This window comes from Periplaneta americana, chromosome 4 (assembly GCF_040183065.1).
Source record: "Periplaneta americana isolate PAMFEO1 chromosome 4, P.americana_PAMFEO1_priV1, whole genome shotgun sequence".
NCBI lineage: Eukaryota > Metazoa > Arthropoda > Insecta > Blattodea > Blattidae > Periplaneta > Periplaneta americana.
In genome coordinates, this window is record NC_091120.1 from 172,902,569 (window position 1) to 172,921,624 (window position 19,056).

General features: G+C 33.7%; 1 protein-coding gene across 2 annotated transcripts in view; it reads left to right on the forward strand.

The window, feature by feature from the left end:
• Ankle2 (ankyrin repeat and LEM domain-containing protein 2) overlaps positions 1 to 12,279 on the forward strand; it is a 31,804-nt gene extending 19,525 nt beyond the window's left edge. Inside the window, exons 7-10 of one of the 2 annotated variants that reach the window (XM_069824356.1) lie at positions 2,503 to 2,586; positions 4,457 to 4,607; positions 5,864 to 5,995; positions 11,648 to 12,279. In XM_069824356.1, the coding sequence (XP_069680457.1) occupies positions 2,503 to 2,586; positions 4,457 to 4,607; positions 5,864 to 5,995; positions 11,648 to 11,828 (548 nt within the window). In that variant the 3' untranslated portion in view covers positions 11,829 to 12,279. Of the gene's footprint in view, positions 1 to 2,373; positions 2,587 to 4,456; positions 4,608 to 5,863; positions 5,996 to 11,647 lie in introns of both variants that reach the window. The other variant, XM_069824355.1, reaches the window with a different exon arrangement.
• The last annotated feature ends 6,777 nt before the right edge of the window (positions 12,280 to 19,056 follow it).

Genomic DNA, 19,056 nt, shown 5'->3' on the forward strand with positions numbered 1-19,056 from the left:
AGTTTAGACACACTGAGCTCTAATTCAAAATGCGTCATAATTATTGACATTCTGTAGCACATGAAAAACGGAAACATGCTTAGGGCATTAAATTTGCACATTTACAGTTAAGTTCTGGCATTCTTATTTGTATTTCGTTATCATTAAATCTAAATTAACAGTTTATGCATGACATAAAGTTGCATGTCATCTAAATCCCCAGTTTTTTCTTTCGTTTTTGTAGTTTTCAAAGTCATAGTTCCTTCCATTAGTCTACATGTTTGTAGTTCTGTAGATAATATATATTTTAAAGAAAGTTGTTTCCTCTGCTATCTTGTATTAAAGTAATCATTTTCAGTGAGGAAGAGATTAGTAGTATCATAATTATATGTTTTCATTAAAAACTAAATGATCATAAAAACAGTTAAAAACTGAACTTCAAAATGGTCGGTTTTCTAACTACTGTGTGTTTCGTGCGAAGTTTATGCACTGTCATAGATACAGGGTGATTCACGAGGATTTACCGTCCTTCATGGAGCTTATTTCCGAAGATAATCTGAGCAAGAAATGTCATATAAACATTTGTCCGAATCTCGATATTTTCAAAGTTACATTAATTTGAAGTTGTTATTAAAAAAAATTTTTTCTTTAGTTTTAAGGGTAAAAAATATTTCAAATAGAGAATAGAAGTGTCATTTCTTTAATTGGCTACTATTCTGAAGCTAAAAATGTGTTGTTAATTGCTTTGTACAGATTTCATTTTTCAATTTTTAACTAAAAATTACATCATTCTTATGCATTTATCAAAAAAATTGTTACAAATAATATGACGTTGTGAACTTGATTCTTTACAGTTTAACTATGCATCCTAATGTACAGTCTTAAAGAATTTACAAGAGTGGCGTGATTTGTAACAATTGTTGTGATAAATGCGTAAGAAAATGCAATTTTGTAGTTAAAAATCGAAAAAAAAAATTCTGTACAAAGCAACTATGGAATTCACAAACATTTTTAGCTTCAGAATACTAGCTATTTAAAGAAATGATACTCCTGAATAGTTCATTCTTTATCTGTAATATTCTTTTACCCTTAAAACCCAAGAATAAAGGTATTTTAAAAACAATTTCAAATTAGTGTAACACTGAAAATATTGAAATTAGGACAAATGTTTAAATGACATTTTTTGCTCAGAATATCTTCGGAAATAAGCTCCATAAGAGACGGTAAATCCTCGTGAATCACTCTGTATACATTGAAGCACTTAACATTTTGTAAGGACATATCAGTGAAGGCAGGAAAGTAGCCTATTGAGTCTATTATCAAGAGCTGATTTCTAGGACAGGGCTGTCCACTGTTACTGAGGAGACTTCTGAGGTATTACGTCTAGAAACATAATTCTGAAACTTGCTGAGGTATTGCGTCTAGAAACATAATTCTGAAACTTGCTAAGAGACTAAGGCCAAATATTACTAAACAGAAGAATATGCTACTTCAGAGAAAATGAACTCACAGTTATCACAAAGGAAAGTCCAATTCTGGAGACTTAGCTCTTGTTAGGTTTTGTCCCTTTCCTTTCCTGCAACTTAAAAAAAAATTCTATATCTATGATAGAGTAAAAAAAAAAAACCGAAAATCGCACACCATGTTGAATACCATAAAATGATTGTCATATATGCGGTTTTTTTTTTTACATTTCTTTTATTTTCTTGTTTTGTTTCATACTTAACAAAATTATGGTACTAAAAGCATAATAGATTTTTCATACATAATTAGAAGCAATAGGAAGTTTAATGTGTCAGTTTACATTTGGCGACAGTATACCCACTTATTTTAAAAAAAAAAAACATTTTAACGTCTCTTTGGAAACTGGCGAGTTAAAACTAATTTTATAGATTTTGTTTGTCTGGTATTGTGACATGTCTCTGTAAAAGTGCATGAATTTCGGTTCATTAAATGTCAAGAAATTTTCCTAAACCAGAACTATGGAATTAGAACTTGGTAGTAATGTCAGAGTTAATGGTCCACATTACTAGTAGCGGTGTTACGTATTCATTGGAAGATCTTTTAACAGCTGGCAGTGGATTATAATGATTTTTTTTTTTTTGCAGTTTAAAAAGTCAGACATTTATTAAGGTCATCTTATAAAGCTTGTTTCCTTTTTCGAAAACTAAACAAAATCAGATTGTAACTTTAGTGAGGAAAGTACACATTAAATAAATTACTTCTGCTCATCTTATTAAGGTGATAATCTAGATATGTTATTTAGGATAGCTGCATGCATGTAGGAGTATGTTTTCCTGTTATTCATTGTGTATATAAACAGACACAAATATTCTTTTACATATTTACCATTACTTGTAACAAAATACCAAATAATTGTGTGCTTTTCACCAGATTCTCACCAGAAAAGTGATGGTAAGAAATCTGGTGAGTCAACTGGAACTGCTCAAAAAGTGCTCAATTTTAGAACAGCTAAACAGAGAACAGGCAACCTTAATAGAAAGCAGACATCTAATATTTCAGAAGTTGGCAAATCTGTCGAATTGAGGAATGAATCTCCAAGTATGCAAGATGAGCATCAACTTTCAGGATCAGATGATACATCAGGTAAAATGAGACTTTTTGTATCTGCTTATTATTATTATTATTATTATTATTATTATTATTATTATTATTATTATTATTATTATTATTATTATTATTATTATTATTATTATTATTGTTGTTGTTGTTGTTGTTGTTTACTAATTGTATACATACCATAATTATTTCTGCAAAGCTTTGCAAATTAATGCTGTAGTCTTTATAATGTTGGTAGTAAACTCTTATGAATAAATTAACTTCGCTCCGTTAGGCTTAATAAATTATTCTCTTTTTGACTGTTCTTTCTTTGAGGAGTCAAATCCAGCCATTCATAGTTTTCTATCCAATGGCAGATCCAGCATTCTCCAATCTTCCCCATTTTCCACTTTTTTTTTTTTTTTTTTTTTTTTAGTCTCCACATACGATCCATATACTATCTTGATGTTGTCTATCATCTGATATCTTCTTCTGCCCCACGTTCACCATTTCTTCAGCAGGAAGTTTCTTCCTAGCCAGTTCTTTTTTCTCTTCCTGTAAGTTTCAGTATTATTCATTCTTCACCCATTATTTCTAGCACAGCTTCATTTCTTATTCTGTCTTTCCATTTCACACGTTCCATTCTTCTCCATGTCGACATTTCAAATGCTTCTAGTCGTTTTTCTTCACTTCGTCATAATGTCCACGTTTCTCTCCAATACAGTGCCACATTCCACACAAAGTACTTCATTAGTTCTTTTTCCAGAGGCCCTCAGAAGATGTTCTTTTCTTATTAAAAGCTTCCTTTATTGTTATTCTCCTGACTTCCTGGCAGCAGCTCATATCACTGCTTACAGTACACCCTAAGTATCTGAAGCTGTCCACTTGTTCCACTACCTAATTTCGAATTCCCATGTTTACTTTATTTTTCTTCTGATGGCCATGGTCTTCGTCTTGTTGACATTTATCTTTATCCCACTCTGCTCACAGCTGTCATTTAGCTCCAGTAGCATATCACTTAGTATCATAGCTGTTTCTGCTAAAAACCCCATATCATCAGCAAATCTTATGTGCTTTATTCTTCTTCCTCCTACTAACACCCCTCCCATGTTCTTCACTAAATCCTCCAATTAGATATTGAACAAGATAGGTGATAGAAAGACATCCTTGTCATACTATCTCCCTATTCCACTTCTCTTTGACATTTCTTCTCCTATCTTGAGAGTCAAATTTTATAAGATAATAAACATTGATTTCTTTTCATGATCAGTTTCGTTGGTTCCATATGTACAGCGGTGCCAGAAAGTTTAGGGGTACATGATTCCAGTATATGTAATCTTTACCTTATATTTTTCGGTAAATTAACAGTAGTTCCTGTTGTTAATGAACAATAGGAAAGAGTATTTATTTAATGTAAACTAGACATATTTATGGTGAAAATTATTCTTTCTAGGGAATTTTATACACTGTTTTAAATAAAGAAACATTCTGGAATTTTCAGCTAAGAATTTTGAATTTGTTGCTGGGTGATGGAAAACATATTATTATTTAAATTAGCTGGGATGAAAATAAATACTTCTAAAAAAATATTTTGTGATTGTCCATGCATTTTCTAGGATTTGAGTAATTTAAAAAAAAAAAGAAGAGGAATATCATGGCATCATTTCATTGATGTAACTTCTAAATAGAAGCACCTAGCATGACACACCTAGCTGTGTTCCAGTGTGTTAGGAAATAACACAGATTTATCATCTCCTTTGTTTATTACATGATGGTTCTCTCATGACGACCAGGATAGGAAATGACACGCATATATATCTTATCTTTTGTGTATTAATTATTAATCCTCCCATGACGGCCAAGATTTTAACAACAGTATTTGAGCTTTGTATAATGCTGTTTCATTTTTATATTTCAGATGATGACGAAGATTTCACAACACCACCATCAACACCAGAGAAATGTAGCAGGAATATTTCGCCCTCTTTATCTGAAGATGACGATGATTGTGATGATGATTATGTTAATATGTCAACACCAGATGAAGGGCCTGATGTATTCGTACAAGGGTAATAATTTGTTGTGATATTTTGTTTTCCATTCCAAGAATTTAATAGTTCACTTGTGTTACTACTAATTCTACAATTTGGGACATCTGGCCGACATCTACGGCTGACTACTAGGATCCACATTAGATGGAGCTGTGTCTTTTGGCAACCCTTACTGAAGGGCAGCTACCCATGTGGGATTTATATATAAACACATTTGTGATGATGATGATGATGATTATTATTATTATTATTATTATTATTATTATTATTATTATTATTATGCTAGTGTGTAAAAATTCCAAGGAATTAAGTTAGCATGTACAGTAGTGACAAAAAAAACTGGACCGACCCTTGTAGCTGATTTCAGAGCCTTGCTCACTCCAGAGCACAATAGACTGGTAACTAAGACTTTTGAGGTTCGAATCCTGCCTGGGAAGGAAACTTTTTTTTGTTCCTTATTCAAATTTATTCCCAATACTTTTCGATTCCTGGTAAAATTCATGTTCTGGGAATAATAAGTTAATTAAGTAGTAAAATATCACTGCAATCGAAAAGTACTGGGAATAAATTGGAATAAGGAACAAAAAAAAAAGTTTCCTTCTCAGGCAGGATTCGAACCAGAAAAGTGTTAGTTACCAGTCTATCGTGCTCTGGAGTGAACAAGGCTCTGAAATCAGCTACAAGGGTCGGTCCTTTTTTTTTTTTTTTTTTTTTTTTTTTTTTTTTGCCACTACTGTACCACACATCACCATAATTCAGAAAATAGTAAAGTTCAGATGCGACATTTGCCTGAAAGCAAGAGCTAGTTATAGCCAGTTTCGGCTGTAAGCAGCTAAGATTTCCTACAAAACAAAAATGAAATAAAAATATTACATTTCTTCAAGAACATGTATTATAAATTTGAATACTGTACAGTATTATAGATTAAGTATGAAGTTCTACATTTTTCTTGTGAAAATTTTGCTACATTGACTTACTCTTCCCGTATAATCTTCAAATGCTATTTCAGTTCTTATTATATGTAATTTCAGTTAGTTTTTCACACATGTCTTTTTTCTTCAGACTCCCATGAAAAGGTTTTATTTGAAGTTTTTTTGTTTCAACTTGGAAATTTAATGTGCTTCTGTATTTCAGTTTTAACTTTAGTAGGTAAATATGCTTAACAAAAGCTTTTCATATTACAGAATTCAGGTCATACTATAAAATTATAAGTTACTATGTAGCATTTCGTGTTTAGTGTCTTTTATTTCAACTTTGCCTTTGTTTTTTTGTAGTGACACACCAAGCAAGTTGGATGCATCTGTGATTCAAGCAATAGAGGGCTCGAATATCACATCTGTGGAATATCCTTACATATACAGATGGCGACACTCAGTCTTGCTGTATTCAGAACGTGAAAGAGCATGGTAAGGTTCCTCAAGATTTTCCCAGTTCAAACCTAAGCGATTTTCTGTTGTTTTTGGAAGAATTTTTCGACCACGTAGACTGATTAACTTATAGTTTGATTTGAGATTTTCACAGTGTTCAATGTGGTGCGAGATTGTTGGGCTCTTGTACTATATCACAGATGCAGAAACATTTCATCATTTCTGGGCTTCTTATGAGTTCTATCATCAGGGAATTCGAAAGGAAGGAATCTGTCCATTTAATTCATTACGAAGAGATATCCTTTGTGGTGTAAATGCTGCTTGGTAGGTTTTATGGGGCACTTCTAGTTCCTCTACCAACATTCCACTTTTATTCCATTAATCTACATCATCACTATCATTAGCAAACGGATTTTTTGATACTAAAAACTAATGTTCTGTCTAATTATAGCAACTAGTTGCAATACCCCCTCCCCTCCCGGCTTGGCTTAACGAGGGCTGGTCCCAGGACGGGTCCATACACTTAGGCACTCTTTGGCCCACTGTGCACCCTCTATATGTGATGATTGTCCAAGTCCGACAGGTGACCTGAGTGGCACTCATGAATCCGACTGACAAGTGGGCCAATCTGTCTGAATCCCTGATAGATCCAGGTCCCATTTTGTGAACGAGTAGCCTGATAAGCTCCAGGAGTCCAGAACCCCAAGCCCTTTCTGATGAGCTGACGCTGACAGGTGGACCATCCTGCCTCAGCTTCTGATAGAGCCAGGTTCCATCTTCACACAAGTAGCTTGATAACCCCCGAGGGGCCCGAAGTCCCAAGCCCTTCCTAATGAGCTGATGTGAACAGGTGGCCCATCCTGCCTCAGCCTTTGATCGAGCCAGGTCCCATCAGCACATGAGTAACCTGATAAGCTTCATTGCTCTGAACCCCCTGAACTCTTCCTCTATCACCATTGCAAACCCGTACTACCTCCAGCATTTCACCTCAGCCTATTTTTACTACAACAGGTGATAGATCAAATGAGGTGAAGGTGGAGAGTGTTGGTGGAATGATGGAGACAGGAGTGCCCCGACAAAAACCATCTGGAATGTCTGCTTTGTCCACCACAAATTCCATAATGACCTAGCTGGGGATCGAACCCCGGCTGCACGGATGGAAGCCCAGCACTAGCACTTAAACTACAGATGCAGCATTTTTTCGGGCACTCCTATTCCAACTACCTGCATTCAATTATTACTTCATTAATGATTAATAACTTTATTAGGGAACGGATTTTTAGGTGCTTTAATCCCATTGCTCTTATTTCCGGCAGCCAATCATGTTGCAGGACAGCTACATTTAAACGTGTGTGTCTTGTCATTCGCTGCTGATGACATTATGCACTTCCTAAGGCTCGATAAATACTTAATATAATCGCCCGCCATTTTGGTTCTTTTGTTGGCATTCGCAAAAAGCACACGAGGACGTTATTTGCCACTCAGTTATTTGCTCAGTTACAGTGCGTTTGATTTATTATCATAGGAGCTACGACTTGATAATGTTTAACAGTGTGGCAAATAGATTCCTCGTCTGGTAGCTCGGCAACGAAAGAACAAAAATGGTGAACGATATTATCTACTTAGACTTTATAGAGCCTTCAGTTCCTAAAGTGTTAGTAAAGAGGAGGAGTCACACAAGAAATAACACCGATGCCACTATAAGCTAATATTTCAACTAGCTATAGTTATAAATGAGCAAGGAATATCCCTCATTGGTATAAGTAATGCCACAGGGATTGAAAGTGTAAGCCATTTGTAACAAATGACAACTCCGTATTCGCTGTTTAATTGACGAAGTCCTTGCCATTCACTACTATTGGCTAGAGTTTCTGCTGGCATAGACTTTGTGAGTGGCTTCAGTAGCGGTGCTCTCTTGTTAAATGTAAGTTTAAATGAACAATCTCAACTGTTATTTGCAAAAGTAAGCATGCTTCACTACATTCATTCTGTAGTCTTTGTGACCCAGCTTTGCTTTATTAGATTTCAGAGAGTTGAGTGTTGTAAACAAGGCATCAAAAAATTTCTGACATCATATCCACCCAGGTGGACTCGGTGTCATTTTGATCTTTTACTATTTAAAAATCCGTTCTGTGTTCATCATCATTGTCAGGTATTACGTATAAGATTGAAGCATAAGTTCTAGCATTTTTGTGCTTGTAAATATGCCTTGAATTTTACGGATTTGAAGAAAGTTTATGCTATTTGTGGATTAAAGAAAATGAAATGTCAAGTGGAAAAAAATGAACACTTCCGACATATTCTTCTGTTGGAGTTTAGTAGAGGAGCCAAGGCAGTGGAGGCTGCACGAAACATTTGTGCTATATACGGGGAGAATGCCATCGGAGAAAGAACTGCAAGAAAATGGTTGTCGTTTCAACACACAACATCTTGTATATAAAATTAATATCCATTCTCAGAAGATGAATTTATGCGTCTGGTGTTATGAGTAGTGGAATGAGTGTTTTATTACTGTATTTTTTAAAGTGATTTCCATTTTTAAATAGAAACTTAGCCTTCACGATGTTTCAATGCAGATTTTGTCATGATTTACAGTCGGCCTCGGTGGCACAGTTGGAATAGTGCTGACCTTCTGTACTCGGGGTTGCAGGTTCGATCCTGGCCCAGGTCGATGACATTTAAGTGTGCTTAAATGCAACAGGTTCATGTCAGTAGATTTACTGGCATGTAAAAGAACTCCTGCAGGACAAAATTCCGGCACACCGGCGATTCTGATATACTGTAACTTCGGCAGTTGCGAGCGTCATTAAATAAACCATAATTTTAATTCTTTTTCATGATTTACATATTTAAATAACTTTTTTCACAAATTACAGTTTTATGGTGTTCGTAATGATGACATAGATAATAACAGAAGAATGATGGTAGTAATGGTAATTATCATCATTAGTTTCCAATCTTATCACTATCCGCTAGCAACAAAGCCTGGATCTATAGTGGCAAATGTTATCAGTGTCGGAGTTCTCACAATAACATTAATGTTAATATTGTACAGCAGCCATTTTCAACCAGCTGCAAATGATTTGCTGGTGTGCTGCGAGAAAATGAAAATATTGAAGCTTCTCGTAGCAAAAATTGGAAAAGTAAAAGGAGTAAGTGGTGAACAAGTGAGTCCACAAGAGTCAACTTTCAGTGTCACTGTACAAGTCAACTTTCAGTGTCACTGTACAAGTCAACATTCAGTGAAGACAGTGTTGGTGTACAAAGAGAATGACTGACACGCAGCTTGGGTTACCAGATCAGTAAAGTTAGAATATTGTACCAACTTTGAAAATATCGTATTTTACTTGTCCTTATGAAAAAAAAATACCGTACATTAAATACCTTGGCAAACATGTAATAATATTGTATGTTTTCATAATATATCACATTCAAGAAACATGCATAATACTATAATTATTAATATTGCTTTGTAATAATTTTCTATCATTAAATTTTACATTTCTCTCATATAAAAATAAAAATACAAAAGAGTACGGTCTATTTGTGAATAATGTATATTTTATATGACTTGAGGCTTTCCCGGCGTTTGATGTAGAATAACTCTTCTCGGGTTCTCAGCCAGGTGAGTTGGATTGTTGCTTCCAAGCTTTCGACGGCTAGCTCTGCCATCTTCTTCAGGGAATGAAGTGATGTGGGACCATGTCTAGCCGGTATATATGCAATAGTAGGATTTCCCGTTGTGGGCCAATCAGGAGCTAGTTCTTAGTCTCGACCGCCAGGTGCATTCTGGTTGGTGGAAGCAGTAGCCAATCAGGAGCTACTTGCTGGTCCCTACTGTCTGCCGTGTGCTGGTGGTCTAAGCGCATTGATGGCAGGTTTCCATGCCGTACTCAGCTGTAGACCCCCGTCTCTGTTGAAATTATTGCCATCTAGCTGGATTTCGATGGCTTCCTTGATAACCAAACCCCAGTAACCTGAGGTCTTGTCCAAGATAGTGGTGGTACCAGCGAATAGGGATTATAAAGAATGGACACTGAGCGAATTTTCCTGTGTTTTGTTTCTCTGTGCGCCAGCGGATACTTCCACTTTCAAGTGCTAGAGGTAGTGTAATCGAGCATACGCTGAGATAATAATTGAGAATAGAGTTGAGGCATAGGATCCAAACATCGCCTACCTTATTGCATAATCCAGTAACGCTTTGCTTCAAATAAATTCAAGTTAACAGCTTTTCCTTATTTCTCAGTGACAAACTAGTTGTAATAATAATATTTTATATTTCAGATATCATAAATTACATTATAAAATAATATAATATATTATAAAATTAAGTATCGAATTCGTTTAATATTTGTATATAATATAATATAGGTATATGGTTTTACTTCTCGTAAGAGTTTTGTTTTTTCATTTTCAGCGCTACCAAATCATTACATATTTTAATTGTTGTTGGGGTCAACGTCTGAACTCTCATTATAAAGGAGCTCTAGAGTCTAGACATTACAGTTAATGATGGATTTATTATTTTATGGATCCAATTTATTTTCTTTGAGTACATGATGTACCTAGATGTATTAATGGTATGTGTTATATTTCTGCTGTGTCGACTGCTAGCTGGTGTGATGTCAGCACCAACTCTAGGGAATAAGCAGAATCTCACGCTCTAGCTGGCTTGAAGGTCATTGAAATCGGTCCGGCTACATCAAAGGTACCGACGCGAAGTGTCCATTCTTTATAATCCCTATTCGCTGGTGGTACCTTGTGAGTGTGGGAAATGCTACATCGGGCAGATGGGATGCACTATTATGGAATGCTGCAAGGAACATCAACGCAGCATAAGACTATATTATCCTGATAAGTCTGCAGTAGCCCAACACAGCCTAGAAACTGGTCACAAGATAGGTTTCGGTGCCACCACCATCTTGGACAAGACATTAGGTTTTTGGAACTTGGTTACCAAGGAAGCCATCGAAATCCAGCTAGATGGCAATAATTTCAACAGAGGCGGGGGTCTACAGCTGAGTACAGCATGGAAACCTGCCATCAATACACTTAGACCACCAGCACACAGCAAACAGTCGGGACCAGCAAGTAGCTCCTGATTGGCTACCGCTTCCACCAACCAGAATCCACCTGCCGGTCGGGACTAGGAACTAGCTCCTGATTGGCCCACAACGGGAAACCCTACTATTGCATATATACCGGCTAGACATGGGTCTACATCACTTCATTCCCTGAAGAAGATGGCAGAGCTAGCCGTCGAAAGCTTGGAAGCAAATCTCCAACTCACCTGGCTGAGAATCCGAGACGAGTTATTCTAATGTGTATTTTGTTTCTCTTCTCAACCATTTTTGCCCCATGTGCCCTTTCACCATTCATCTCACTGTCATTCCCCCTCCCCCCCTACGTTTACTGAAAAGTAATGCATGTAAAATTGAGAGTATTTTATTTCATATATTAATGCATTTAAATTTATTTCATTAATTTGTATTTTATAGACCTCATTTTCTCCTAAAACTCTCAAAATTGCCCCCTGGTTGGGAACCACAGCTCTAGATTATATGAGTGTGCCACAGAAATTTAAATTACACCTTTAGTGTGCCACATGTTGAAAAAAGGCTGAAAAACGCTGCTGTACAGTGTTACATATTATGAGGACGAATTATCAGGTATAAAACTTGCAACTTACAGCTGGCCAACCCCTGCACAGTCAAGGCCTAAATCTCAGTCGAGAACTCCAGGAACTCCTGAATCAACGTCTTACCAAAGAAGAGCACAGCCTTCAACTCCTCCTCAAGCGTGGCACAAGATCACAGGACCATACTCACCAGCAAGTCCGCAGCGGTTTGATGATTACAGAAATGCTTTTTGATGAGCATGCAGTCGCTTATATATAAAATTAGTATTGGTCAATATTTTATTAAAAGAAAAGAAAAATAGTTTTACTTATGTCATTGTGGTAACTTTGTTTTTGTGTGAAAATGGGACTGTTGAGCCTATACATTTGAAAACAAAGTATTTTATTATGTAGGAAGCACGTGGATGGACTTTGGCACATGGTATTACCGTAAATTTAATGCTATATAGGAACAAAATAACTATGCAAGGCAGCAATAAAAATAACTTCAAGCAATTGCTCAAATATAAAGTTTCAGATTTTTATCAATTTCTTTCGGCTGCTAGGTTAACAGGGCCCAGATATTTTAGATGTTGATCTTGACTGTACTTAATACAATATACATTAAATACATAATCAAGATGATAAAGAAGAGTGTCACTTTGTATGAAAGTACAGTAACATTGTTGGCATTAAAGTACTACCAGTCTAGATTCTCAGAAATTCACTTCTCCAGTAATATGAGACTTTCTTTTTATAGGTTATGTGCCGAAGTCTAAGCAGTGAACAGGTTTATATTAAAGCAGCTAATTTAATTTTCAACTATTTGTATTTCGGGTATGGCAACTTCTTACGACATTCTTTCATTTAGAGGGTTAGAGTGAATGACAATATTAATAACTTTTAACAAAAGTAAAAAGATATTAATAGTTTTGTGTAAAATTTGCATTTGTGTATACACATGAGGTACCTGGTGGAACACTTTCAAGAACTGACATTCTACAAGTGTCTGACTAGTGATTTGCGAATGTGAAGTAAGTGGATGTCTTCATTAGTTGTTTGAATAATGTGATGATAAATTTAAATATATTTTATGCAAGCAGAGATTATTATTTCACTTTATATAACTGATCCTGAAGAAAACATATATTTATGCTGGTAGTAAAGCTACAGTAGATATTCATTTATCTGTTGTGGAAGTAGAGTTAGATTGTAATTTTTGTCATTCCATCATATGATAATTCTTGATGCATATGTTTTATTTGAATTTGTGTATATAAATCGTTAGTTGCAGAGTCTGGAACTTGATTAATTTTAGAAATATGAATTACAGCTGGAACTGTTTTAATTTTCGGGTGTCATTTGTCTGTTTGCTAAATAACAGTTCTATTATCTTTTTTATCGTTGACAGTTGTTACCATGACATATCCCAAAAAAACTAATTTTAAATCTTTTTCCATCTGTTTAGAGTAACTATGCCTGATCATTTTGTAGCAGTCCTGTTTGAAGGATGTTAGAACAGGAAGTTGTAGGCATCACAAACGTTTTAGAGCACAAGTAATGTATTTAAAGACAATCAGCCCTACATAGTCATTAATTATGCAAGATTTAAACTGTTAATATTAAAACAAAACACGACCAATTTCTAAATAGATATAGTGGTACTAATTACTTAATGATACAGTCATGCTTTTGTATCACTGTGACTGTTGCCATCACCGCAGATAAACAGATTTCCTGGATTGATAAGACATTTAATTTCTTGGACGATGTATTGAATATTTGTGAGTTTTAGAACCTTTAGACTAAATAATCGATTGCAACTTCATTATACAATATTGTTCTTAGATTCGTATGTTACCTTTTTTTTTTTTTTTTTTTTGTGAACTGTATATTTTGATACAATTTAACACTTGCATATGCATAATTATTATGCTTTGCTTATTGTTATTCGTATATGTAATTTGCAATACAAAAAAGAAATGGTTACAGTTCCGATGAAACTATTAATTGAACAAGGTCAGTGAATATTTTTTAATCTTGTACAGTTGACTCCCGACAATCCACAGTAATTAATGCACGAACTTCAGTGAAATATCGAAAATCGCGAATTATCCGAAACATTTTTTATGATCATCTGAAGTCTGACAGGTTTAAACACTAAAATACTGTTAAAAATCAATTTCAAAATGACTAAAATACTGTTAAAAATCAATTGCAAAATGTGAAGCAGTACAAAACATTTTGAAACGTATAATATTATATAGTACTGCAGTGGGATAACCCATATAACATAGAAACAGACTTGATTGTCATACTACTCAGCTGATACTGGTCCAGATCCACATGGCATGGGTTGGAGTGAAGACGGAGAGAAGAGAAGTAGGGAGCGTAAATCGAATAAAAACAGAAATGACCATGTTACTTTACAAAAAAAGAAAAAAATTATAGCAATTATCGGGGGTTGACTGTATTTAAGTTTGACAGTATGGCTTTAGTTTAAAGTCTAATTGTGTTCCTTTACTTCGTAACTATTTTATTTGAAATATCCAAGAAACTACTAGTGTTCTTTTAAATACACCTGCAAGTAATCTCCAAGTGTCTTTCCATTACACTCTGTTTCTCAAAAAAAGAAAAGTTAATAAAAATCTAACAATCAATCACAGAAATATATATATATATATATATATATTTAATTTCTACCGCTATAATAAATTTAATCACATTTGAAATAGAATACTAATACGGCATTTAATTTTATCATCTTGCTTTTTATAGTAGGTACTATTTTATGTAACAAAAAATTAAATGCATTCCTTTTTTCGTATCTGCTGACAGTATGCAATTTTAACATTTTTTATTCCTTCTAAAATGTGTTCAGTATAAATGCATAGTAGAATTTTATTGCAGTCTATAGAAGTTTTGAAAATCAATTTTGCTTCACATTTTATTTTCTTGTCTACTTTGAGGTACCGGTATGGACAAGGTTGGTTTATATTGGCACACACAGTTACGAAAACAGAATTTTAAATATTTTTAGGAATGTTTCTTGACCGGCAAAATAACACAGTAAAAATAACGCTAGTTGTAATATACTTGGTGTTATACATGTAATTATATTATTACCTATTTAACAGTGTCTTCCTTCACTTTCCTTCCATTTCGTGACGTGTCATTTGTATAATGCATTCAAGTATCTAAAATAGTTACCCCTAACCTCACATCTAACTTTTCTGTAGGATATGAAATCTGACAACATGAAAAGAGAGTTGTGTTACTAAGATATTACCAAATTACCATTGGACTTGCACATAATATGGTAATAGAAAATCTACTGTGTGCTGTACTATCATTATTTATTGATTTTTGTAGGAAATATATATTTTAGCAATGTTGAAAATGAGAAAGCAGCAATTTTACACTGATCATATGACATCTGTCTTGCTAAACTGAACTTTCTCTGAATTCTCACGATTTCATGAGTGTTTATTTTTATGTAGCCTATGTTTTTCTTCATTAATTCTTAGGTGTAATCTTTTAAAAGAACTCAAGTTGTAATACTGTGTAAATGCAGTATTGCCTCTTTTTTGGGGGTGGAAAGAAATAATGTGACATAATACAAGACTTTTGGGACCATGTATTTCTTTATTCTATTTTCTCATGTATTCAAGACAAACATATATTTTTATATCATGAGGTACTTTTCTGTCATACATATTTTAAACTATGTTGAACTTTGTTTAGAACCATTTCTTTCTGCTTTTATTTGCATAAAAGTGAAGTTAATTGTGTATATCATAGTAGCATACCATTAACATCTATCTGCTTTAAATGTGATATTGCAACATTTTTAGCTCTGAAATGTAGCAACTACATAGTGTTCAACACTTGGAAAAGTTGCTCTTTTGTTTGTCAATTTAAGGGGGCATGTATACCTTTTGCTAGTATAAATTTAATTTCTACATATCCTGAATTAATTTTGTGCTGGAATTTGGCATAGTGTTTAAACAATACTTCTAGATGAACAAACAATTTTTAGAATCCTAAAAACTTTTATTATTAAGGGTAATTATATTTTTAAATTGGGGGTGGTGCAATTTGTGCAGGGGAAATTGTTGTTTCTGATATATTGTACAATTTCAAATATTTTAAATTCTTTCTTCTTTGTTTTATTCGTAATGAATGTATTTAAAAAATCCTGTCCTTACTAGTTGATTATACAAATAAGACACTTTTTTGTGAATGTTTTTGCCATGAAGAATCATTAATGGAAATAGAACTTGAAAGACAGAGTTTGTTCTCTAGTATGAAATACACTTGTATGCAAAGTTTCATAAATTTTTCTGAAAAAGTGTGAAAGTTATGAGGGAAATGGATTTGGAAAATTTAAATTACAGGAAATAAGACAATCTTACCGAAGATGATAAGTTATGACTAAGTCTCTTGACACAGTCTCACGTTTTAGATCATAACTCGAAAAGTATTATAAATATATTAAAATATACCTCATTTCTCGTGAAAAATAACAACTGAATAGACTACAGTGGACTATAGTGGACTTTATGTTGTCAGCAAAAGGCTGGATACATTAAGAAGATTGATTGATTGATTTTTTTTTTCACCATTTTATTGAGAGAAGTCTATTCAGCAAAAAGAAGAAAAAAATCATTTTCTCAACTTCCGAAAGTATATATGTCCTTTAAATAATAATTATTGGAACCTGCATTTATGTTAGATTTACACCCAAAAACATGATCTCCAAGCTAGAATTTATAAAAATCTATCATTATTCAAGAAATTATAGACAATATTTACAAATGTTTGTGCAAGACTGAAATCGTACCTTTATTAATATACCAAAGTTCTGAAACAGGTGTAATATGAATTAGTTTAAGATGATGTTTCACTCATTTTCATTATTGCTTACCTACTGATTGTTTCAGTATATTACCAATTGTAGACTACCAAGTGAATCATTACTGTATGTAGTATAAACGAAAAAAAATGTTCCTGAAATTCTAATTACGTACCAGTATGTACAAATTTCAGATCTGTGTATCCAAAATAATAATAAAAACTGCTATTTACATTATATTGAACATATACAATACAATGTATATAAATATACTACATAATGTAATATTTACTGTATTGTATGTTTATCGTGCTGATGGTGTGAAAGATGTTCTCAGTTTCATTCTCTTAGTGTTTTTTAATTGCTGACTGTGTTAGTGGCTTTGTTGAAGGTCGTGGGAAAAATTCCATTCTGCAGACTTCACACCTTAAGATCAACATTTTTTATGTTTATGTCTATGGAACAATAGCTGAAATATCCTATATTGTATTACAGTGTATTTTTAACAGTTTTATACATTTTTAAATACAACGAAAAATATTTATTAACTCCCATGATTCTTTAAATTGGTTGAGATGGCCTTATTTATAGAAACAGTGCTTCCTTCATAATCTTAGAATAAATATGAGTAAAGTGTGTTGACAATAGAAAAGAATTCATAAGGAAGCTTGACTTTATAAATGAGATTGTACCATCATTTCATTTATGTGGAGAATGAGAGATATGTGACAGTTCAAGTTCTGTGCTTCCATTTGAGTTTAAAAAATAATTTTTAATGTAGTACTTAACATTTTGACTGTGAAACATTTTTAGTGTTCTGCCCAAGGGCAGGTCTTTTACTGCAAACCCAGCTTTCTCCAATCTTTCCTATTTTCTGCCCCGAACTCCTCCCGTTCACCAATCCTTCCAGTGCATCCTTCAATAGGCAGTTTCTTCTCGGCCAGTGCCCAACCAATTCCTTTTCCTCTTCCTGATCAGTTTCAGTATCATTCTTCCTTCACCCACTCTTTCCAACACAGCTTCATTTCTTATTCTGTCTGTCCACTTCACACGTTCCATTCTTCTCCATATCCACATTTCATATGCTTCTATTCGCTTCTCTTCACTTCGTCGTAATATCCATGTTTCTGTCCCATGCAATGCAACACTCCATACAAAGCACTTCACTGGTCTCTTCCTTAGTGCGTTTGTTATTAAATGATATATAATATTTTGCTTTGAAACTTTAATTATTTAAAACAAGAAATCTGTTAAATGTATATTTCTCAAATGAAACATCTGCCCAGCAAATGGTGAGACCCTCAAGGTCCACAAACTTTACACAAAAGCAGTTTTAATAATAACCTTCCTTGTCATTCAAAATTCATAGGAGTCCGTAAGGCTGTTATAGATGTTTATATGTATAGCATACTTAGCCCCTTTCTTCTTTCCACAAAAGTTATAATTAAAAATATATTTGTGCAGAGAATTTTTCCATCATTTTCATATAGTTTGGTAAACTCAGTTATACATTTTTCTATTGAATTTATTGATTTCAAAGGAATTTTGGTTTTTATTAATGAATCCCCTTCCCTCACCCCCATCATTCTGTTGTTCTCTTTCTTAGAATAAATATGTGTCCTAATTTATACTATTCTTTAGCTTTGGTGATTATTTCTTAGTCTTGTTTGGAAATATATAGTTAAAGAAAATATACCCCATTAAAAAGTACGCAGTTTGTTTCCATCTTTTGTGATTTCAGAGCAAAAACAATATGGAATGTGTAATTTTTGTTGTAGAAGTTTAGTAAAAGTATATAATATTTTTTTAATATTGTAAAAAAATTCAAATATAGCTGAAAAAGGGAAGATGAAAAAGAAACTTAAGATTTTTTAATTAGAATTTTTCTACAATATAGCAGTTGTCCTTCACCCAAAAAATTTTGCTCCTCCATGAATCTCTATCCTCAGCATCTTCAGTAACATTTTTTCTAGTCATACTCTTTCTGACGCCATCCATTATTCATTGTTATCTTGGTTTTTCTCTTTTTCTTCTTCCTTCGCAGTCCACTTCAGTATCATCTTCGGTATTCTTCCATTTTTCATCCTCTTCACGTGTCCAAGCCATTTTAATTATCTTTTGTCAATTACATCAATAATGTTCTTTTCTACCTCCATAATTTCTTTAATTTCTAATTTTTTTGCCTTCTTGATTTTCTCACTGCTCTCTGTCAGAAATTCATTTCAGTAGCCAATAATTTGTTTTCATGTATTCTGTCTAATGTCCAAGATTCTGCCCTGTATGACATAACACTTTGTACCAATGATTTATGAACGAAGGTTTTTGTTTTATTTAAAACATTCCTACTCCACAGAACCATTTTCAACATGCCAATTATAGCCTATTCCTTCCTTCACTTTTTTTTTTATTCAGCTACACTCTTCCTATTAGCTTCTAAAATTGACCCCAAGTATTTAAATATATTGACCATTTAAATTTCTTCTTCAGTCTAGCTTTTTAGCTTCTATTTTCAAGGTTAGATATTCGATTTTCTTATAATTTATATTCAGCCCCCATTTTTTTATATACATTTCTACTAATTTTCTTACCATATACAATGCATCTTCAATGTCCTGAGTAATTATGACT